Source organism: Poecilia formosa, unplaced genomic scaffold, assembly GCF_000485575.1.
Source record: "Poecilia formosa unplaced genomic scaffold, Poecilia_formosa-5.1.2 Scaffold650, whole genome shotgun sequence".
NCBI classification, from domain to species: Eukaryota; Metazoa; Chordata; class Actinopteri; order Cyprinodontiformes; family Poeciliidae; genus Poecilia; species Poecilia formosa.
Window position 1 is genome coordinate 11213 of NW_006800589.1, and position 24650 is coordinate 35862.

Consider the following 24650-nt stretch of genomic DNA (forward strand, 5'->3'; position numbering starts at 1 on the left):
AACAAGAAAGGCTTAGCCTGGGAGTGCCGCTAGTAAAGGATGGCGGGCCACCAGGCCTGTAATACACTGGGGGAAACCCTGATATATATATTTCAAAAAATGTGGCTTTGTTTTTGCCATATTTGTCTTGGAGAACACATCCTGTTAGCTAACTCATTAATTATGTCGAGCATTTGCTGACTTTATCAATATTGTTGGTTGCATTAGAATTTTAATGACATGCATGGACATTATGGTTAAATTACGCTCCATATTGTAGGTAGTTGGTATGGATGGAGAAAGTGTAAATAGAAAATTACACCATTGCAATGTATTCATCTGAAGGAAAGGCTCTGGTGGTTTGTCTTCCCCATTATCCTGCTCCGGGTCAGACTCTGGCCCAACCAGCCAACCATGCAGGAGCAAATCTTCTGTTGTTGACACCTTTAATAAACTTGGGAATAAAAAGTGTATCTATTGGTAAATAACTGTATTGCTGGAATCAAAACTACAAACAGGGCAGAATGGCGTGGAGTGGAACACACAATGCCCTGGAAGAAGGAGCAGGGCATGAAATGTCTAATACACATTAACCCCCGCCCCCCGAGAAAACAAACCGCAAAACAAGTTGCTTTAAAAGGTGCTTCAGAACAGGGTATGTGGAGCTAAAATGAGTAATTCAGACCAAAGCATTGCAGGTCTACTTTATAAGAGAAGTATTTGGATATGAAAAAGAAGGGTTTCAAATGACATAGCCACTTTAAAGATTTTAGTTTGTGGATGATTTTCTCCACAAATTGAATGATGAACTTCAAGTGTACTTTTGCTCATAAAGTTGGAATTAAATATGTTTTGCTTCTTCTCACAACATGGCTGTGACAGGATGAAATTAAACATTTCCTAAAACAATAAAATTTTCTTATTACTTTTGATCTCAGTGAAAATCAAACTTTTCAAAAATAAAATTATTCCACATTTATGAGTAACAATGTAATTTTGAAAATATCTTATGATCCTGAGATTTAGAGACTGCAGCTGTTGTCTGTAGCTCTAAGCGAATTACATGGTTGAAAATATAGACAACCATGTACCAGACGGTGTTTAACTGATACATTGATGTATCAGTTAAACAATGCTTTTGATGTCCGTCTCTAACTGTAGCTTGTTTTCCTGTTAAATAATTCACAATGCACTCATTTCTTCCAAAGGCAATCCCAGCATTTGCTTTGTTGAAGATCAAATTTTTTACAGTTGATTAATAGTGTGTATAACACACTGAAGGATGTATTAAGACAGTTTTAAATCTAATGGAAAGGAGGTTATACATCATGACATAAGAAACTTCAAATTCCATCTAATGTTCACTTCAACCAATTAACACAATTATATGGTAATTAATTATTTTGAAGGCTAAGGCTGGTTACATTCAGATCCTTCCGAGAAAGAAAATCCTCTATTGTCATGGAAAATACTGAAATTTAATACAAAATCTCCTAACTAGAATCCAAAATCAACTGTTAGCTTTTAGGTTCAATTAGAAATTCCCACAAATGTTTGAGATACAGCATAAAGAACTCTAAATGCTTTTGAAATCTACACATGCAGTTTCTAAATTGGGCAGCTCCAAATAGTTGCTGTACTTGGAATTGCTTTTGCTGGGCAGTCTTGTATTTTGATAAGTCATTCAAACCATAAAAAGAAAAAAAAAACTTAGCTTTTGAAACAAAAAACTTACTTCCCTTCTGTAATGTGTAAAAAGAGGTGTCTGAATGGTCAGGGCTTGGCAGCACTGATGTCAGTCCTGAAGGCAGTGTAGGGCTTCATTTCTCTAGTGTTACAAGTGAAAGCGTGCAAAATATAGGAGTGCAACATAAAGCATTTACCTTTTCAGTGGAGTCATTTCAAAAGCTCAGTCTTGATTTAAAATATCTGAGGCAAAGTGATTTTCAGACTGAGTAGTAAAGTATATTCTAATTGGTCTTTCTCGTTTTTGACTGAGGTCTTGGACTTGATGTTGCCTACCAACCAATCACTGAACGTTACCAGACGGTGCTTTTTAACTAAATGCTTTAAAACTGGGTCATTAGGTTTTCACCAATCAAGGCTTTTAAATCACCCTTTGAGTAAAAAACAGTTTTGGGGATGCTGAAGACTGACGAAAGGGCAATGTCTTTTCTTCTAGCATGGCCTCTTCTCTTTACCAAAAGCAGGTTAAAAAGTGCTGTAGAAAACTGGGCCAGACAAAGACAGCATCTCATTCTAGCCCAAAGGTGCTGGTCTCTTCCACAGCAGTCAGCAGCTTATCATACAACATAGAGAAGGACTGGTATGGTGGCAGGTCCAATCGATTGAAACATGTGTGAGCTCTGCAGAAAAAAAAACAGACGGCACAGTTAGAGATTGAAACTAGACAAATTACGTTTGGCAGGAGGTGACTAAATGCCTGCTCATACAAAGTGCTGCCTATTAACCAAAAGCTCCACCTTGACACTTCATTCCCCAGCTGAGCTCCCACCACACAGACCACCCCTCCCTCACACAGCTCCACCAGAATAGCAGCAGCAGTAATGAGCAAACATATAGTGGAACTGCAAGTCTGCAGAGCTTTTTATACAAACAGCAACACCTGAGTGAAGTTGCCCCCCCCCACCTTCTTCAAATCAGACAAAATTGGTGTCAAACGTTTGTGCTACGTTTGTGCAGCAAAGATTTTCGTTTGTACTGCTATCTTTATAAAGATTAATAGTAGTTTATAGAGGTCAACCAGCACAAATGTAGCACAAACATTTGACACCAATTTTGTTTGATTTCAAAAAAGTGGGGGGGCTGGTTGACCTTTTAACCTTTACACTTTCATTAATATCTTCAAAGCCAAAGCAACACAAACAAAAATTTTTGCTGCACAAACCAGCACAAAAATAGCCGAGTTGATTGACACCCATTTTGTCTGATTTGAAGAAGGTGGGGGGGCTGGTTGACCTTTGATGACCTCTAGAAACATTTCTTCATATCTTTAAAATTATAGCGGCACAAACGAAAATTTTTGCTGCACAAACCAGCACAAACGTTTGACACCAATTTTGTCTGATTTGAATAAGGTGGGGGGGGGCGACTTCACTCAGGTAACAGCAACACTCCTAAGGACAGTTGTAAACGGCAGTTATGTGATGATGTCCTGAAAGAAGACTGCGGGAAAGGAGGGAAATTCTTAGACAGAAGCTAATTGCAAGGAATCAGACGTTGCAAAGTCAAATTTTTTTAATGAACTTTTTTTTTAAGTTGTTTTTGAGACAAAGCATTTTAATAACTGAAGGTAACAGTCACTTGATTGTACTATAAAATCACACTACGTGTCTGGAAAATGCACGTAATTTAGGAATGATGGTGGCGATGGTGGTAGGATTTAGTCCTACAATCGGTGGCTTGCCTATTCAATTCCCAATACATCTGCCTCTGTTGTGTCCTTGGGGCAACACATATTCATATCAAGCCAGCTTTTAATTGTAATGAATTATGAGGTAATAGTATCCAAAAGTTGTTGTAGATTCTCTCTCCTGTAGATTTCTTAAAAATACCCTGAAGTACTTTTCTACTGTTAAGACAATAAATTTAAAGTGTGCTAGTTTTGAAACTTAGCATGTCTTGATTGAAATAGCCTAATTATAGTTTTAAAATCAGTAACTTATTCTGGCCTATTTACCTTTATGTTACCTGTAGTTACAGCAGATGGTTTGCTAGGATCGTTTGAACTGCCTTTTGTCTGTCTGGGAAACAAAACAGGAGAAGTTCTATCTTTTCACACTCATCTGTGAGAGGCCATAAACACGGCAGGAGTTTCTAACTTTAGAGAGGGTCAGAGACAGCTCCTGGTTGGATGAGAAAAGATACGCCTTAGTTGAATATATTAAAGAGAAGAATGCGTCTTTACTATAAAAATTTGTACACGTGAGGAACAAACTAGATTTGCTCTTGCAATTCTCCAAAGACGTCTTTGCTTTTCTTTCTTTCTTTCTTTCCTTCTTCTTTTCCATTTGTGTCAGATAAATGAATGTATGTCTCTGTTGTTCTGCAGTTTCTGTTGTAATTTCATGTGTTGTCTTCTATTGGATTAAACTCTAATTCTGTGACGTCTACACTCATTGTTGTTTTCTGTGTGGCTACACGCGGTCTGCCGGGAGAACCTGGGATCGAAGAAGATCGAGCCAAAGAGTTTTCTTAAGAAATATTGTAACCTAAAATCTTCTTCAACACTACCAATAGCATATCAATGTCATTATAGTGAGAGGATGTTTTATTTTTCCAGCATTAACAATATTTAGAACTTAATTTTCATTAACTGGTTTTACAAACAGCTTTCATCAATAGGTTCTCATGTTTTCTATAAGGAATTCATAGTTTATCTACTGGGATCACCTTTTCTCCAAGTAAAGGTGTGGAGTCTAAATTATGTTAAGTAGTCTTAACCATTAATGTTGTGTGTTAAGACATAAGTACTTTTGTTTGTCATTATGTTTCTAGAACATAAAATAGGAGTGGTATATCAGTGATAAATAAAGTCTTATTCGGTTGTTAGGGTGCAGTAAATGGCTGTGAGTTGGTCTGAAGGGGGTAAAAGGTGGATAGATAGTATTCAAGATCCAAGTCTTCAAAGAACTCTGAAAACTTGAAATTACAAGTTACAACAACATTTAATTTTCCTTTGGAATCAATAAAGCATTTTTTTATTTGAATTTGATTTGACAGAGTTTGTGTTTAGATTTTTTTTTTTGTAACTGAATAAAGACACACATAATTCCACATGACATCTACATGTTATGGTTGTCCAAGTCAAGTAATAATAACTGAACTACTTCCATCCCCTGCTATTTTATTTTTAATTTAAAACACTGTATCCCTTTTTTTGTTTATCAAGTATACATTTAAGATTTAGTGCATTATGTTGATAACAGCTAAAACTAATGATAGTCATCGTCAGCCAGCAGCTTTTTGACCCCCAGCAGGGAGATGGGGGGGTGGGATCTTGCGCAGATGATGTCACGCTGCAAGGCTCCATACATAGAGCCAAGCTGGTGTAGATATACTCAAACTAATTACCAGAAATGTATTCAACCTGTTCTTTCAATTCAACCACCAAGTCATTCATTTTTAATTTAGTATCATTTAATTTCTGTAAAATGGGTTTGGACAATAAATCAATAACAACATATGTTATGACAGACATGTCAGTTATACATACTTCTGATGGAATTGTCAGTAATTTTACTGAACTCCAATATAGTATCGCACCTCATTCTGGGGATGTAGGCAGAGGAAAGACTTTAGCCACTTAACGTATCACGGGCAGCTAAACTAGGTGAGTGGCATTTCTAATTCACTCACTCTTTGATTACCAAGCAACAACCATGTTGAGTAACTTGCACAGCAGCAGTTTAAGGTTTCATCGCCGTGATTCAAAACTGCTTAAAAGCTAAAGCAAAAGCTGTGGATAAAACAAGAAATCTCACACCACCAATTTAGCAGTATTTTCAGATATTTAAAACTTAAAACTAATTAATAGTTAAGTTTTACACTATCAATATCGACCAATATACAGTGCTAATATTTTGATACATTTTTAACCCATATTGTCCAGACCTACTGTGAACCTTGTAGATGTCCCTATAAGACCAAGAGGAGCAATATAATTATGGTTGGGTTTTGGTTTTTAATTATTCTTAAAGAACCATTGGACCTCGTTAAGGAATTGCAACTCTAATTGTCAAGGTGTCTTTTGTTTTTCAAACACCTGCTAAAATTGGTGGACAGGAAAGGAGATGATTCAATTATCTGAATCATGTGTCTTAGATTTGAGGACTAAAGTTTCTCAGCCCTAATTAAATTGGATTAAAATGTCATCAAGATCAGGCACCTGGGCAGTGAGGTGATCTTTCCCCACTTTTCCACACAGAACCTGCGTGGTCCATTACTGCCACGCAGTGAAGCGAAGCCCTCGTATGGAATGCTTGATGTTCCTGTCACAAACTCAATATATGGAGACAAAGAGGGACCAGAATTAGTGTGGAAAACAAATACATTTTAGTTAAAGTTTCTTTATTATGTTGTCTGAAGAGTGAATCTCATTATAGATTCATTACACATTACTCAATGATTTTGGATTACAGTTCAGATGATCAGAAAATCTGAATCTTAAAATGGAAAGAACTGTTGGTGCATATTTCTTATACTATATGCCCAAAATACATATAGTATTTTGGGCATATAGTATATGCCCAGTGAACATTAAAAATACATGTTCTTTACTTTAAGAATGAAATTATCTATATAAATATTGTACTATACTGATATTTAGCTTGGCATCTGCTACATTCCCATGTACAAACTAGCCTACCTGCAAGAGTCGTAATCTCTGCTCATTGTTGAACCTCTCCACTGCAGCCCAGAACCACCGGATAACAATATGGTTGTCATGGTAACCTGAAAACAACACACACCATTGTGTCATTATGGTCTGGGTCTGTATACATATGTCATATCAAAGTTCCATGCCTTTCAGTACCCAAGACTTCCCAGTTGTGCTCGCCAAGTTAAAATGCAAAACTACAAATATGGTTCAGTGTACGCAGACACACTGGAACATATGGTTCCATATGTATGGCATTATATATGCAACCAGAAAAAAAGCAGAAACTGACAGATGGAGCTGAAAGAAAGGAAGGAGATGAGATAAAGAGGAAACACACAAGGAAGGAGTGAAAAAAGACAAAGAAGAGCTGAAGTTAGATTATGGATGGAACTAAATTGTCTTCATCTCAATCATAGCAAAACTCAAATCATATTATTTGGTCAAAACCTTCACACTAAAAATCCAGACACGATACTTGGTTCTTCGGCTCCGTTCTGTCGGATTTCAGTCAGGAATCTTAGTAATTGTAATTTTTATGTAAAGGTAATGGTTGAAACCCTGATACAGCATCTTCAAGTGATCCAGAACGCAGCAGCTTGGCTTCTTAGTCACCTGGAAGTGTGACCGAATAAGGCCCTTATTGGCCTCCTTACACTGGCTGCCAGTTTCATATTGAATAGATTTTAAGATTCTTTTAAAAACTTATAAAGTTTTAAACAGGTTAGCCATTCCTTATTTTCAGATCTTTTGAAACTTCATTCTGTGTCCAGAACCTTAAGATCAAATAATCAGCTGTTACTGAAAGTCCCTCAGACTACCCTTAAGAAAAAAGGAGATCGGGTCTTCTCCATTGCTGTTCCTGTTCTATGCAATAATCTTCCTTTCCAGATCTGCCCGCAGCCTGGATCATTTTAAATCAATTCTTAAAACTCATTTTTATTCTTTGGCATTCAATTGAGGCCTGATACTTTAGTTATTCAGTTGTGATGTTTTTTGTTTTTGTTTACTTATTATCATTACTCTTATTATTTTAACATTATACATTTTGTATAATGTTAAAATATACAAAATGTATATTTTGTATACATTTGTATATATTATTTTCTTTCTTTTTATCAACTTATCACTTTTCGTACAGGGTTTGGCGCCATTTTAAACCTGTTTTTAAAGTGCTATATAAATAAATTTGACATTGACACAATTAAGGAATGAAAAGAGGAAAATAGAAAATCATTTTACTTATGAGTAAGTCAGAAAAAAATTAAGGGAGAAATGAAGAAGTGACAGAAGAACAAGACAGAAGAAGAAATAGTGATGACGGGCAGGTAAGAAAATATACAAGAAAGGAAGGACACAAGGAATAAAGGTGAGAATGAAGAATAGGAAATAAAATCTGTAAATTTCCATACTGTAATTTTTCATTATTTGATCCAGAGCTGGAAAAAAATTAATCTAAATCCATAATCTTTCAGAGATTACTTTATTGATCCCTGTGTACCTCCTCTGTATTCAGTATTGCTCCTCCAGTCTGATAAGTCAATCTCAGCAGTGCCAGCAATGACCAGCTCCAGCTCCCTGGCATCAAACACAGACACCAATCTCGCATCCACCACCTGAAGAGAAACATATATTGTAAAGGTAATAAATGTCCTGTAAAATTGAAATGTCTGGAACAAACTGTTTTGTTTTTACAAGGTCGACACACCCCACCTCATAAAAACCTCTGACTAGGCTTTCAGTCTGCTGGACGACTCCTCGCTCTATCCTCCACTTCACCATCCGCTCGATGTACTCTTTCTTGTTCTTCTCCGAGACTGGGATGTTCCCTCCACCAGGTTTCAGCTCCCGTTCTGTGATCTACAAAAACCATGTCTAGCTCAATGCTAAATCTGTGTTTGAGTCTGAAAGACAGACGGACAGATGTAATAATGCTTTAGCCACTTTCAAAAGCAGAATCCACAAGCTAGTGGAGCTGGGTTTGGGAACAAAGGGTGCACTGATAAATCAGCCCCCCATTTCCTTAATTTTGGGAGATCAGCAATCGACCAATGCTTTCAACCAGAATTCTCAGGTCAGGCTTTTTAAAGATGAAAAGCCAGCGTTCAGTCAGAAAACTGAACCCCAATTGGAAACATCAGTAGTATAGTTAAGATGGGAGAAGACAAGAATATTCACTGAATTTTCTCATTTAATTTTCACTCTGAAAGGTTAAATGTGACTTACCCCCAGCAGTGCGTCTCGTTTGTTTTTTCCCATTTTTTTTTGACTAATGCGACATACTATGGAACAATATATTTGTTTTATTAGCTCAAACACTAAATATACCTTAATATGCATTAATGCACACAGTGGAAACAGCAAGACTCCAGAAGCTACAGTTTTATCTCTTGTCTTGAGGGTAAAACCATTTATAGCCAAGGAAAATGAATGACAGTCTTGGATTGGCAGCTTTGCAAACACCACCCTGTTTGACAAGTAGCATTGCGCCTAGGTACTTCCACTTTCCAAGCTGCATTTTCTTTTGAACATCTAGTAAATAATCTACAAACGGGTGATTTGTAGTCTGTAAATAATTTGGAGTCACATTGCACAGAAAAAAAATATTTATGACGGGGTGCTGTGGTGGCGCAGGCGTAAAGCACAATCCTTACATGGACGTCACAGTTTCGAGTCCTGATGACCTTTGCCGTATATCTTCCCCTTCTCTTATTACCTACTTTTCTGTCTAACTGCTGTCAAATAAAGTGTATCTGAGCCAAAAAAAAAGTTATATTTGTGACCAAAAACTTTAATTGTTTTCTAGTCTATCACTTGTTAACAAGATAGCAGTAAGCATCTAAATATGTAGGCAGTCTCAGAGTCTGACCTGTCCAAACACTTCCTCATTGACAGTAAAGGTGAGGTCAAGCATGTCTTCTATATCATTGTCCTTCATCCACTGGAGAGACTGGTGGAACTCCTCATCCAGATATTCCAGGTCACTCAGATCGCAGGGACTGGAGAATAGAAAAGGCAAACAATGAATGACTGCACTCATGTGAGTTTTTGGGTCTTTCAGTGAGCGTAGCATTACAATAAAAAAAAAAAATTGTAAACAATTAAAATGCATGTTGGTGAATGCTTTCCTTATATTCATGGTTAACTCTGGATAAACATACATGCGCAGAAGGCCTTTATAGAAGGGTCTGGTGAAGAAGGCATCCAGCAGATACTGATGGATCAGAGCCAGACCCAGAATGCGGCCACTGAAACGGAACCTGAGGCACACAAACAAATGGATAGTCGGCCTTATGACTGTAGTGAACACAAACCTGTGAGATATTCTTAATAATCTTGGTCTAATTCAGAGATTCCCAAACTGTGGGGGGTTCCGTGTCATTTCAGGGGGGTAGGGGGGTGCAGGAAGTGGTATGGATGAATGAAAAAAAAACAAAAAAAACAATGAACGCTGTGTGCACTCAGGGGGGTGGAGTGGGGTGAGTGTTTGAGTGGATGGAAGAGTATAATAGGGAGTCTCTAAGAATCGCCCCCCTCCCACCCAGAGACACGCGTTGTATAACAGGAAGTCCACACCCAGCATCGCCCCACCCACCTCCCCCTGCTCACATACATTGTTCAACAAGACAGCAAGAGTCTAACTCTCCCTATTTGTAATCCATAGGCGGGGCGGGGGGGCCCAGAAAATGTTTGGAAACCAAGCAACACACAATCGAGGTCACATACTGGATCTAATTATCAGTGTGAATATTTCCATCGTCTCTAACTGATGTTACAGAGAGAGACATTGTGATCAAAATGATCACTGTCTCATCATTTTGATGTCATCTTTGAAAGCACAGTTAATACTGACTCACTTAGCAAAACAGCTACCATCACAAAACGTACTTTCACAGACAACACAGCAGAAAAATGTAATCAAATCTATTCTTTATCCTCATCCGTAACTTGCAGTGATGTAGATGACTTGGTAGATAATTTCCTCTCTAAAATTTCAGGCATCACTGATTTCATTGCCTCCATTAAAGTGAAGGTTGTGTCTGGTAGGAACAAGTCTCATTGGAGAAATGCACAGTTAGATCTGCAAGACAACTACGTCTTGGTGCCGAATGCAAATGGTGTAAAACTGAACTTCCCGTTTATTATGAAATCTACAAAGAAATACTGCGTAGCTATCATCCATCCATCAATTTTCTATACACCCTTAACAAGGGTGTATAGAGGAACGTTATAGGAACATTAGCTGGTGCCTATCTCCAGCTAACGTCCTGGGCGAGAGGCGGGATACACCCGAGTACACCCTGGATGGGTCGCCAGTCAGTCGCAGCGTAGCCATCACTCAACACTAAAACATTCAAGTGAAACATTCTTTGCAGAAATCATAAACAAAAACATTAACAATACTTGAGGTTTACTTGCAACAGTTGACAGAATGATTGCACCATCTGAACGCAATCAATGCAGCATGCAACAAATTTGCCAACTTCTTTGAAGAGAAAATTAAAAAAAAAAATAATAAAAGGTTTAATCTGCACATCCACACTAAATCCAGTACCAATGCTGTGCCCAAACAAAACGAATGCAGAAAAAAAAAAACAATTTAACTATAAAAGCCTAGAAGAAATTAGAAATCAATTAAATGGAACTACTAGATATAAAAATAGACCTTATTTGGAAAATATTTCATGTAAAAACAATACAGTAATAATACTGTAGGTTATTTAGTTTTTATAAATTTTAAAATATTTTCACAGAAATGTCGCCATGTCTTTCACACTACAATGCATTCTGGGTAAATGACGTGTAAAGGTCCAACTGCCTGGCTCCTCCATCCAAAACAGTGATGAGACACGTTAAGCCTTTTTAATTTGAATTGGAGCCCATTGAAAACGATCAGGACATAGAAATCAAAAGAGGTGATGAGCAAACAGAGGAAGAAGACAGAGTTGGCCGTAAGAGCTGGTGTTTTGCTGTTGCCTTCAGCTTCGTAATAAAACAATGGGCAACACTTTATTTGAAGGGGTGCGCATAAGACTGACACGACCCTGTCATGAACGTAAAGAAGTCTTTATGAATGTTTGACAGTTGTCATGAAGTATCATTTGGTGAATAATGATACTTTTAATGCAAAGTTGCTCTAAATGTTGCATTAAAAGTCCATTAAAAGTGCCAACTTTGCATCATTTTGTAAATTATGATAATTTAATGCAAAGTTGGCATTAAATTACCCGGTGCAAATAATTATGGTCCAAGTGATAAATTGTGCAGTTTTATTACAAGTTGGCCCAGTCTGTTGGAAGAAAAGGTTCTTTGACTAGACTGGGCCAATCAAGTTCTAGAATGGCACCACCATCTTGAGTAGTCCATGTCTGGAAGTCAGGTGAAGTAGCAGCTGGAGAGTCTGAATCAGAACAAGGCTGCAGATCATCTTGTGAAAGCAAGCATGCTTGCCCTGCAATCTGCTCATTTCTCTGGAGTTGAAGATGCCATCATATATCTGCTTCAACAAATCCACTGTCATGTAAGCAGGGAGAACTGTGAGGATTATGTTCTTTAAATTCTCTAATGCATTTAACATAATTCAATCTGATTGGCCCCGTCAGTAACTCCACAAAATACAGATGGAGACCTCAACAGTCACCTGGATTAATGTCTACCTGACAAACAGAACACACGTTATGACTGAAGGGTAGTGTTTCTGACCAGGCAGCGAGAGGCACAGGAGCACCACAGGGGTCTATACTCTCACCATTTCTTTTCACTCTGTAGACCTCAGACTTTTCCAGTCTTCTATCTAAGATTAAAATGGAGCATCAGAACTAGCATTTGGACCATTAAAACTATTCCTCCAGGCTGTAGGAATTCCCATAACTTCTGATAACTCTCAGACATGCGTCAGTTGCATTATGGGACATTCATTTCAATACAATTTGTGTTTTTGTGTTTGTGTCAATTCCTACCATTCATGGTGATTGTCTACAAAGGCCGACATGGGGCTGATCTGAACGGTGTAGGTGTCATTGGCTGAATATTCAAACAGACCATAATATGGGTTGAACAGTTCCCTGGAAACCAGGAAGAAGAACTCCCTAGAAGGCCCACTGTAGTCCAAGCTGTAACACACACACACCCACACACACAGATTAATGCTTAAACCTCTACTCTTGTACTTTCTTTTCGAGATTGGTTTCCATCTCAGTTACTCACCCCTCCTCCCCAACAAAACTGACATAGAACTTGCTGCGCTGCAGGTCCTTCCGGGAATAGCACATGATCTGGTTGAAAGCATCTTCCAAGAGATGGTCCCGACGGATAGTCACTCTTCATATGCACAAAAATGAACATGAAACCCAAACTATATACCAAAATGAAGTGAGGAAGTCTAACAAGACACACACAGATATAAATTCAGCTCACTTTAGCTTTCCAGGGCCTTGACCATAGCCTTTAGTTTCCAGTTTTCTGTAGAAGTTGCGGAGTTTTGCCTCAAAGTCTCTCTTGTAAGGAGCTGGGGCTCTGGCATTGGCTCGCTGAGTTCCTAGAGTGAGACAGGAAGAGGGACTGACGGATAGTTTCAGGAACATTTTTTTTGTATTTGGTAATGTGTCAGTAAGATACCTGGTGAGTTCTGGGGGGAGGAAACAGGGGATCCCCGAGGTGACTGGCAGTAGCTGGGGAGAAGTAAGGCATGAGGAGGGACGTAGGACATCACTTCATCTTCAAACAGACTGTAATGGGAGACAGAGAGAAAGACTTAAAACACTGATGTTAACCAGGGATGGCAGAAAGGAAGTAAGTAAAGTAAAGCAAGCAAAAGTGGTGCATGGTGTACAGTATTACAAGAGGAAGTAAACTAGCAATTACTCCAGATCCATATAAACATTTTCTACAATTGCAGCCTGAGTCTCCAGTTTGATTTCACAGATTTCCTGTTGATTTTTAAAATGACGATACAAGACTAAAATTTATAGAATACTCATTCATTTAGGCCCTTGTTATCATATAAACTACTAAAGTTCTGTATAAATCAAAGTTATTATAGTTAACTAAAATGAACAAATAATGAAACCTGAAACGGAGAAAACATTTTTAACTGAAATAAAAACGGTAATTAATCAGGGAAAACTACAACTAACTTGAACTATATTGTGTGTTTATAAAACTAAGCCATATTGAAATTAGAGATCCACATGAAAGAGAACTTAAGAGTGTGAGTGACTACAGCATTCACACTAATGAAAAACCCAGAAGCATTATAAGCCTGTTGTGAATTCATGTTAGATATGTCCACATTGGGCTGGCCTTGCATATGAACTCAGGACAATTGAAATGACAGGATTATAGGAATAAATTTTGGATGCATTTTCTGCTCCCTTTAGAGGTTTTTGGGACCCTTTCAACAAGGAGGAGTCCTTCCAGAGCCAGAAACTGTACAGTCAGTAGGGGATCACCGATTTATTAGCCAGCTGATTCATTCGCCAGCTGATTTATCAGCACAGATTTCCTCAATTTTGGGAGATCAGTGGTCAGTCAATACTTACGGGTGAAGCCAATCTTACCCCCTGATGTTATCTATCTAAGCAGGGATCCAAATATCAAACACTGTACTCTTCTGCTCTCCCTTGAGACAGGTTTGAGGCCCACCAGGTCATGTTTGCAGTTAAAAATAGTCACCCCACTTTTACTTTTAAAAACTCATTCACTTTTTTGCTATATTTAGCAACATTTCAGACAAAAAAAAACTTATTGGCCAATGTTGGGATCGGCAAGCCAGGCTTTGTAAGGACCAGTAGTGAGCAATTTGCCAAAGAAGTACAAACGGTGCACCCCTAATATGCTGGTGGACCTAAAAAAATCCATGGGGTAAATAAGGATAATTCCCCTTTTTCTCATGTAAATAATTTCAGCACATTTAAAAGCACTGCATTGTTACACTCTAGTTGATGTACACAGTTATTAGATTCTATGAATTAAATGGCGTTTAACTGAAGTCCTAGAGGTTGGAGTCCTTGTCAAACGGCGTTTTGACTAAAGTCCCAGATCGGGTTTGAGTACCAGATAAGGACAGAGGCCTGGGTTTTAATGTTTTTATCTTTTTTTAATCTTTTTTTTTTTTCAAAATCTCTCTTTCTTACCGTTTATTCAATGTCACGTGCTGTTTTTTTTAATCATGTAAAGCACTTTGAAATGCCTTGCTGCTGAAATGTGCTATACAAATAACATTTGATTGATTGATATTAGACAGGTTTTCTGCTCTGCCCTTCGAAGGAGGAGGACGCACTTTCTCTGTCTCCCTGCCTCCCTATCTTCCCTGTTCAGTGTCTGTGTCCTGTGTTTTTAGTCTTTCTTTGCATAGCTTCCGAAGTTGCAAATTATGGATCTGGTCAGCTGGTCTCTCAACCCAATTGATAAAATTTTTCCCACTGGGAAAATGGGTAAAGGGAACCGTTGTGTCCTGAGGGGACATTCTTCGCTGGATACACAATGGATTCTACATGGAAGTAGAAGACCGTGTGTCTGACGACGCCGTCAGTCGAGGATGTTGAAGATGTGTACATGATTGGATTTATGATAAGTTTTCTGCTTATTGGAGTTGGTGGCTACCTGGCTTATCGGAAATTTCAGAAGTTGCCGGCAGCCATTTTGGCAACTTTGAGGCTGCTGGGTACGGATGATGGGATCTGCAGAGCGATCAACACTCAGACTGAGATGATACGGAAGCCGAGCCGCAGACTGGATGCGATCCTGGAAAAGGACCGTGGACGGGCAGCGGATCTCGGACTCAGAATGGATATGGTGTGACCTTGGAGAATGTTGTTCGCACGGATCAGACGGGAGACCCTAAATTCGGATGTTTGGCTTTGCCATTGTGAAGCACCAGCGAGACTTTACAAATTATTGCTATCGGAATCTGGTTCCCCGGGGTGGCCTTGGCTGGCCGGCTATCCTCCCCTGGTTGTTATGTCTAAGAAAGGCTCTGTTCTGCTGCCCCCCCCATGAGAACATCTGTAGGCCCTGAACTGATAAGCTGGTGGTGAACTCTGACATCATACTCACAATCGTGTTCTTCAGTTAGGGTTCATGGTCTGACACACACATAACTCACATGAGACCCCTTTGCACGNTTCAAAATCTCTCTCTTTCTTACTGTTTATTCAATGTCACGTGCTGTTTTTTTTAATTATGTAAAGCACTTTGAAATGCCTTGCTGCTGAAATGTGCTATACAAATAAAATTTGATTGATATTAGACAGGTTTTCTGCTCTGCCCTTCGAAGGAGGAGGATGCACTTTCTCGGTCTCCCTGCCTCCCTATCTTAGCTGTTCAGTGTCTGTGTCATGTGTTTTTAGAGTCTTTCTTTGAATAACTTCCGAAGTTGCAAATTATGGATCTGGTCAGCTGGTCTCTCAACCCAATTGATAAAAGTTTTCCCACTGGGAAACTGGGTAAAGGGGAACAGTCGTGTCCTGAGGGGACATTCTTCGCTGGATACACAATGGATTCTGGATGGAAGTGGAAGACCGTGTGTCTGACGACGCTGTCAGTCGAGGATGTTGAAGATGTGTACATGATTGGATTTATGATAAGTTTTCTGCTTATTGGAGTTGGTGGCTACCTGGCTTATCAGAAATTTCAGAAGTTGCCGGCGGCCATTTTGACAACTTTGAGGCTGCCGGGTACGGATGATGGGATCTGCAGAGCGATCAACACTCAGACTGAGATGATACGGAAGCTGAGCCGCAGACTGGATGCGATCCTGGAACAGGACCGTGGACGGGCAGCAGATCTTGGACTCAGAATGGATATGGTGTGACCTTGGAGAATGTTGTTCGCACGGATCAGACGGGAGACCCTAAATTCGGATGTTTGGCTTTGCCATTGAGAAGCACCAGTGAGACTTTACAAATTATTGCTATCGGAATCTGGCTCCCCGGGGTGGCCTTGGCTGGCCAGCTATCCTCCCCTGGTTGTTATGTCTAAGAAAGGCTCTGTTCTGCTCCCCCCACCCCTCCGTGAGAACATCTGTGGGCCCTGAACTGATAAGATGGTGGTGAACTCTGACATCATACTCACAATTGCGTTCTTCAGTTAGGGTTCATGGTCTGACACACACATAACTCACATGAGACCCCTTTGCACGTCACACCTCCTCCTTGTACCAGGCTTGTTTTGTCTATATGTGTTTATATGTGCTTAGGTGCCGAGGTTTTTTCCTTCATCTCAAACTCTGCCCTGCAAAGAGCAAAGTGAGACATGCTGTTTTTTTTCCTGTCCTTACCTGATGTTTTTCTTATTTTTCCCATTTCCTCTGCAAGGCGGTGCCTGTCGGGCTCCAAGGCCTCAGCCAACAGTCCCCCCCCTCCCCCTCGTGTTGTTGTGTAAAGGATGGTTGTACTGGTACTACAATTTCATTGTCTTTCTGACAATGACAATAAAATAATTCTGATTCTGATATTAGTCTGGCTCCTCATTATGCCTGTGTTGAGGCAACTCGCCAGCCCATACACTCCCGCTATCAATTCAAGCCATTACTGGATTAGGGTTGCCCAGAAGGACTGAAAAAAATGATGCTACATGAAGCAAAGAGTTCTATCAACGCCTGATAAGCAATATGTGGTGTGTAGGATCATATTTGGTGACCACATCTGGATCACTGTGGGCCATTTGGAGAATGGCTGTTAGGGTGGGATAGAAACACACAGGCAGACAATGGGGGGTAAAACAGCAGGGATGTCTCACCTCAGCAGGATGACAAGGTCCGCATCTCCTGACAGTCGGGTCAGTCCTGAAACGCCATCTGTGCGGATCAGCTGGACCTTCTCCCTGATACCACATCAAACATTCCATCAACAAGGATTTCTCCTTCTTTATTTACATTTTGTCATTTTTTTAATATATTTTTTTTAATTGAAAGAATGATATGAATTTCTAAATTAAAAGTAGTTTATTTTGAGTTATCTCTAATATGTCTTGATATTTTACTAATACAGTTAGAGCACAAACTGTGAAAAGTCAACTAGTTTGTACATTTCAACTAAATAATTTGGAAGAAAATGAAAGAAGCTTGCAAACCTGAGATAACATCTCAAACATTTTGAAGAACATGAAAATATTGAAGCATGAAAATATTCAAGAGATCAGCCAGGACACAAATAGACACAAATGCTTTCTCTAGTCCAGAGAACTCCAGAGCACTTTAGCACTACATTCACACACACCCCAAAGGTGACAAGCTACATTGTTGCCAGGGCTCTTCTGGAGCAGGGTGACAGAAGACAGGCTGCCATGCGCTCACATTCTGACATATTACACTGAATTTAAAAAGTAAACAAACTGAGAAATACATAATGTAAAACATTGTAACAATGAAAGAAGCCATGTTGGTGTACCTGAGTACATGGTTTCGGCTGAAGTCCGGCTGTCTCTCCTGCAAAATCTCAAAGATGTTTGGTTGTCGAAGAAAAGCCACAATCTTATCATTGTAAGCTATATGAGACAAGAAACAAGCGGGTCAGTTTTATTTGTTTCATTAAATAAAGCTACAAAGATCAAAAAGTTAAAAATGTGGTACCGGACATGTCGCATTGTGAATTATGGACTAACTGTTTCTGAAGATAATGTTATGTTTTAATTAATATTAAAGTAGGTATTGATTTCTGTGGATGAAAGAAATTACCTTTGTGGGTTAAAAGTTCCATCTTAAAACCGACAGAAATTATTTGGATGTTTTTAAGTGGATGTGGAATCGGTGGTGGATGCTCCTACCACCAACAGATAGGATTTATTTTCTTAATTTACTTTATTAGTAATAACTTACATTATGTTTAAGTTAGTCATTTTATTTAGAAATATTTTCTAATGGGTGCACACTTTAGTTAATATTTGTCTGAATGGTTCTACTCATGCTTGTTCTTTTGTTTGAGGTCCTGCCAACACATATGAGCTGGAGGAGGAAGCCTGGTACATACCAACTGTTTTTCTAAAAGACTATGGGGGACTTTGTTGTTTAAAGTTTATTTTAATTGTTTTATTTTGTCAATTAAATATTCACTTATTATTGTTTGTGCCAAGTTAAAGTTAGTTTTGCTTTATTTGTTTCATAGGATGTTTTAGGTAATTTTGTATTTGTTTGTTCCTTTGTTATGTTGCGCCTCCCTCGTGTGATGGGTTTAAGTTACTCCACCCCTATTAAAGCAGCCTTTTGTTCTTTGTTTGGAGGTCAGTTTTGTTTGTTCAGTTAGTGTTTAGTTGATCTCAGTTAAGTTAGGCCAAAATCTGTCATTTTTCATTTGACTCATTTTTGGCTGAAACCTAATGTTTTTTTTAACCATTTTTGGAATTATTAAAATTATTATTTTTTTTTTTTTTGCCATTTTGAACACCTTTTATCTGTGTTTAAGTCAGGTCCCTCACATGATCATTAAATATAATTGAAAGCTAGGCCCATATTCTCAAAGAATCCAAAGATAAAGTAGCTGATGAGTAAAATGGACCGAATATTCAGTTGTTAATTCATGTTGTTGAGTCAGATTAAGGTTGCATTCACACTGCAGCCTGAAGTGACAATTCAAATTTTTTTTTCTTGTTGTCAAATCTGATTGTTTTGCCATGGCCGTTCACACTTCCAAATATATGTGACCTGTATGTGTTCTCCAGTGTGAATGGGCAAACATTTTTCTTTTTTGTAAAATGACATCACTATGAGTAGTGACATAATTTATAGACTTTCTGGAATTTTAAGATTTTTCTTAGAATTTAAACTCTAAGCTTAAAGTTATTCACAAACATTTTAGGCTTTAAGAGAGTTTCTAATATGAAAAAAAAACATTAAGGGTAGTGAGGAGGGATTTTAGTGACCCTAAGAGTGTCTTAAACTGGAAAGACTGACAGAAAAGAACCTACTTCAAAGAGAACAAGCTTATGAAAGATTTTTGGTAAGAATTTTTCACAATGCCTGAATTTTAACTGTCTGAGTGAATGTGTGCTTGTCTGTCTGTATTATACTGACCCACAGGTACAACCTCTTGGCACTGCCCCCTGCTAGCTGAGGTGAAGGTACTAGAGGGTCGTGGCAAGACTGGAGGACCAGGGTGGTGCGTTTCTTCACCCACCTGTAATGACAGGAGGACATACAAAAAACAATGATATACAGACAAAATATTAATCTGACTCCACAACATGATATAACAAGTAAATATTCAGGCAATTTTGCCCATCAACCACATCTGTTAACACTAGGGTGCCTGTCTATTTTCCCATACTGTTTTATAAAGATTGTTGCTCTTAAACACTGTTCTTCACTCCTTAATGAGGGAAGTATTAAACTGTGCTTCCATTAGAAATGTACGTAAAACTTTGTTAATTTTCCTCTAATGTAGAATTTTTTTTTTCACAATTACAAAGATTCCATTAAATAAGAAAAGCAATTAAAGGTTTGTGCACGCAACAAGTCATTAAAAGACATGCTGTGTCTTGGTCTTCCAACTCCTGTGGTCTTCTTTGTGGTTTGTACCAGTGTAACATCCAGTTGTTGATCATATGACGCAAACAAAGTTTCCATTCCAGTTTGTCAAGATAAATCAATTTCATTGTGGCCAAAAAAACCACCTCATCCTACCGCCAGAACTTTTTATTGACAATTGAGTTTTTCTGTAATTGGTGTGAGCAAATTGATTTCCAAAATACCAAATTGCACAATTACATGGTCAATGAAAATGCAGTTAGTGACTATATTTCTGCATCACTTTGTAAAATTTGTTACTCTACTGTAAAGAAGGTAAAAAATAATTACCTTTTTTCCTGTTTCAATTTTGTTTGAATTTCTCATAATTCTGCAACCCTTTAAGCAACCTCTATGTAGCATGGAAAAATGACAGGCCTTTAAAAGGCCCATGTAGCGAACTGTAGTCTTAAACCTAGAGAGTAAACCCAGGTGGGAAGCTTGGTTTTGCACTTTATTAGTCATTGGAGGATATCCATTTCTTGTGAACGAGTTTCTGCAAACACATCCTGGCTATGAATTGTGTGAAACTATATTTGGCTAGTTTGATTGATACAGATTTGATGAACATGCAGTCAATCGTCTTCAGTTGTTTTGCTAGTATGTGTCAGTTGCATAATCAGCTCTAAATCCCCATAAGCTCTTGTTATCCGATGTCAAAGAACAGTTAAAAGTTGAAATTTCTTCAGTCTTACCAGTTGCCTTGGACTGACCTCCCCAGCACTGTGACTACGTTGTCGGGTAAGATGTTGGCGGTGAGATAGAAGACTTGGACGAGAGCTCTGTACAGGCAGCCGAGGATCAATGAAGGTGGTAGCACGGCAGTTATGATCCACAAAGAAAGGCTACATATGAACAAAATGTCATAAACTTAAAGTTGTTGAGATTGCAATCTGTAACTGTTAAGACAAAGTGACTATTTGTTTCTCAGCCAGACCTTGCCGCTGTGGTCATGCTTCATCTCCCAGCCTCTGGGCAGCTCAAGTTGTTTATTCGCAAACATGTTGAGAAAAGCCACCAAGTCACGGTTGTGCTGGTAGCGCTCAAAGTGGTGTGCATCTCTACGAACCTTACTGATCATATGCTTCAGACATGTGTTGGTGGTAAACATGCGATAGGCACTCTGAGTTCACAGGAAGAAGAAGAACAATCAGAGAAATTAGCAATCAATGTACAGTTATCAGTGAAATTATTGTTTGGTAAAGTATAAAACACTGTTACTGTGGAAGTGCATGGGATTTACAGTCACCCTATACATTTATATACAGTTTAGTTTATAAAAATGTTGTACATTTGATATTAAATCTGACTAAACATTTTCTGCTTTAGGTCAATTAGGAAAATTATTTTTTACTTGGAAAATGCAAAATGAAAATTTTATTTACTCCCTTTAAAGGAGCAGCATTATGTGTTTTCCATGCACAAAATGCCATTTTACAGGATAGTCAACTAAATATGTTAACTTCAGTTATAAAAATGCTACATTTATATCAAATATAACTTAGAATAAATTTGACGTCATAATTTAACCCCTTGAAATTGGGCCTCTGTCTCTTTAAAAACTCTTGCTCTTTCTGAAACTCTGTCTTCAGGAAGTCATCACAACATAATTTCACTTCAACACTGAGAAGTAGCTTGTATAATGAGCTCAGGAGATGTGCAGTTCCACCAGGTGTTTGCTAATTGCTGCTGGTAGTCTTAAGGAGCTGTGTGGTGGAGCGATGCTAAAGCTTGGACACTGCAGCTCAGAGGAGCTGTGTCTTGAAGGCAGCAGTAGTTCCACCCAGGCATTTGCACAGTTGTCATGGTAAATTAAAGGATTTCTCAAACATGCATGAAAGAATCAAAGTACCAATCCAGGTATGTTTTTGATGAGGGAGTTACATTATAACATGATGTACAGCTCAAAAAGTAGATTTTACATAATACTTCTCCTTTAAAATTTTCTGACTTTGGTCATGTGGTTTGGATTTCCTTCCAAAATCTTGCCATATACGTTTACTAGAATTTTGACTCATTCATCCTGATAGAACTGGTGGCCATCTTGCAGCAGTGAACTTCTTCACTGCTTCTCTGGGACTGGGATCAGGACTTTGTGATGGCCTCTTCAAAACATTAAGTTTGTTGTCCTTCAACTGTTTTGTAACTAATTTGGTGATATGCTGAGGAACATTGTCTATTCAGAAAAGATAACTGTGACCAAACTAACTTTGTGCTGATGTCTCGTGGTGCTGCTTTAATATTTCCACAACACATTCTTTCCACGTCATCTATTTTTTGGAGGTGATCAGCTGCCTTCTCTTAGATAGGCAATCTTATATTTACAGGCATTTTATGATCTACTAGCAGGTTATATACCTGGGCTGATTAGACCGGTTTGTATTGCAAAGTACTTTTGAGCAGTGTACATACAGGGTTGGAATGCAACACAGTGAAGAAGTCAGGACTGGTGAGGAACTTGGCGGTGGGGGACTGCAGCAGCAAGGAGATGCGAGACCTGGAACTGGCCTGAGCCGCACCGTTTTCCCTCCGGAGCTCTGAAAGGGAAATGAGCAATGTCAGAAAAAAAGAAAGCAGACAAGGGGAGGAAAAGCCTCTTTTCAACATTTTGTCATGTTACAACCACAAACTGAATACACATAAAATACAGTAAAATACATGCAGTAAGTGGGAAAAAGATGTATGGTTTCAATCTTTTTTTTTTTAACAAACAAAACTCTAAGAAAGTGGGCGGTGTAAAAGTATTCAATTCAGCTTCCCTCAGTCAGAAGCTTGAAGAACCACCTCTTGCAACTGTTTTTGGATGCACACAAGACAGGACATTTATGGGAAAAATAATAAAAGAGGACCACGGCAGGAAAGGAGGATAAAACGGGTCGTTTCCCAGCCAAAACAGGAGACTTGAAAGGTATGGACTGTACAGAAACACACATCATTCATATTTGAAACTTTGAATGCAGTTTATTTTCCTTACAATTTCCAAATATGTTCTAGTTTGTGCAGATTAAACACATACATTGTGGTTATAACATGACAAAAGGTAGTAAGCTGAGTGGTGTATTTTAATGGCAGAGTATGGTTAGGGTGCTACCTGGAACAGATGGATGCATATCAGTCTCATCCCCAAGCAGCTCATTGGCTGGCTGCTCCTCCTGTCTGCTATCATTTGTTATGGTCCTTCGGATACTCTGATACCTGCACATGTGAATGTCAATACAAAATACTAGCTAAACATTGTGTAAAGGTGGAAAGATTAGTGTATTATTAAAATCCTTTTCTCATGTGACTTTCATGACCCACTTGGCATCGTTTTTGCTTCTAATGAAATAAGAATTTTAGGTGCCAGCAATGAGTGGTGATCCTCCAATCAGAACGAGAACAACCTCCTAACCTTTTTATTTTTACAGGAACTCTGAACATGATGACTACCACTCATGGAACTGAAACTATTGGTATTGACCTGCGGTTGAGCTGTTCCATCTGCTGTATGGAGCTGGACCTCTGTAGAGTCTGTGGGGCCGGAGGAGCAGTAGGCCGCTGCCATGTTGTTGTTCTGTTCACATGATCCACATAAAAGATGCGACCATGACTGTCAATACGAGCCTCCCAATCTGGATTAGGAAGATAGTGGGAAAGGTTTCAGACTGAAACACAAATCACAATGAGCAACAAAAACTCAGAATGTATGTAACAAATGAATGAATGTAAAGGAAAATGTCTGCCCCTGAATCTGTCATAGTCAAACTTTAGGAAAACTTAAGAAAATGTAACTTAGAGCAAACAAACACTTTTTATACCCTTATTTCTGTTGGAACATTACATTTTATTTCTGTTAATTGTACCCTAATTTATGTGGTAATAATATTTCTGCTGTAGTTCATAACTTCTGCCAGACAGTGGCCAGTTTGTTACACTGAGCTGCTGCTCAGTCAGAAATGGAGCCAACCTGTCAACCTGCAATGAAGCTTTACAATAACAGGAAGTTATTCTGAAGTTAGTTGGAATAAAAACAAGCGACAAATCAAGTTCTGAGTATTCCTGTACATTTCATGTAGGATATGCAAACACCTACTAGGAGGCAGAGGCTCATCTACTCTCTGATAGCGACTGATGTCATGGCGGACAGAGGGAAGAGACCGAACAGACTGATGACCGTAGACCTGAGCTGTGGCACCTGCATTAAAAATACAACATCTGGATCAATTGCTAACCTAAGACATATCATTTTAGCTGTTGATCAATTTTAAGGGTACTATACAGTTCAGTAATATATTGGATACATTGCATAAAACACACCGTCATGACACCGACATTAAATCATACCCGACTTTTCCTGTTTGATGTCAGTTAGAATTACATCAATTATTTCTTTTTGCTAGATGTCAGAATAATGAGAAAATGTTAAATAATTTTATGACTTATGCCAATTTCAGTAGATGGATATAAATTTGGTGACTAACTGACCTAAAACAGGTTCTAATCTTAGTCTAATCTTAGCAGATGTGAGTTCTCTCCTTGTACTCTGGCTTCCTCCCACATTAGAAAAAATGACTGTGAGGTTAATTCGTTAATTCTCTAAATTGCTCTCCAGGTTTCCCTTTGATGAAATGGCAACCTGTCTAGGGTGTACCCTGCCTCTCACCTGATGACCCCTGGAGTAGTCAAAAGGTCCCCTGCGCGACCTTGCAAGGATAAGCAGTTATTGCAAATGAAGGAATTGGAGAGTCTAAAGCTAAAATAAAACAGCTTCATGACTCTGTAGGCTTATAT

The 24650-nt window shown here is 38.7% G+C and overlaps 1 protein-coding gene across 1 annotated transcript in view; it reads right to left on the minus strand.

Moving 5' to 3' along the window:
• Positions 1–125: 125 nt before the first annotated feature.
• Positions 126–24650, minus strand: part of LOC103130587 (E3 ubiquitin-protein ligase HECW2) — a 27361-nt gene continuing 2836 nt past the window's right edge. The window contains exons 2-21 of the mRNA XM_016666032.1: positions 23953–24074; positions 23341–23491; positions 22972–23075; positions 22293–22417; positions 20818–21003; positions 20576–20725; positions 19389–19491; positions 17770–17866; positions 17120–17203; positions 12998–13107; positions 12797–12917; positions 12587–12700; positions 12340–12492; positions 9541–9639; positions 9249–9378; positions 8093–8239; positions 7881–7995; positions 6368–6453; positions 5888–6000; positions 126–2345 (exon numbers count right to left, since the gene is read on the minus strand). Coding sequence (XP_016521518.1) covers positions 2234–2345; positions 5888–6000; positions 6368–6453; positions 7881–7995; positions 8093–8239; positions 9249–9378; positions 9541–9639; positions 12340–12492; positions 12587–12700; positions 12797–12917; positions 12998–13107; positions 17120–17203; positions 17770–17866; positions 19389–19491; positions 20576–20725; positions 20818–21003; positions 22293–22417; positions 22972–23075; positions 23341–23491; positions 23953–24074 — 2422 coding nt within the window. The 3' untranslated portion in view covers positions 126–2233. The remainder of the gene's footprint in view (positions 2346–5887; positions 6001–6367; positions 6454–7880; positions 7996–8092; positions 8240–9248; positions 9379–9540; positions 9640–12339; positions 12493–12586; positions 12701–12796; positions 12918–12997; positions 13108–17119; positions 17204–17769; positions 17867–19388; positions 19492–20575; positions 20726–20817; positions 21004–22292; positions 22418–22971; positions 23076–23340; positions 23492–23952; positions 24075–24650) is intronic.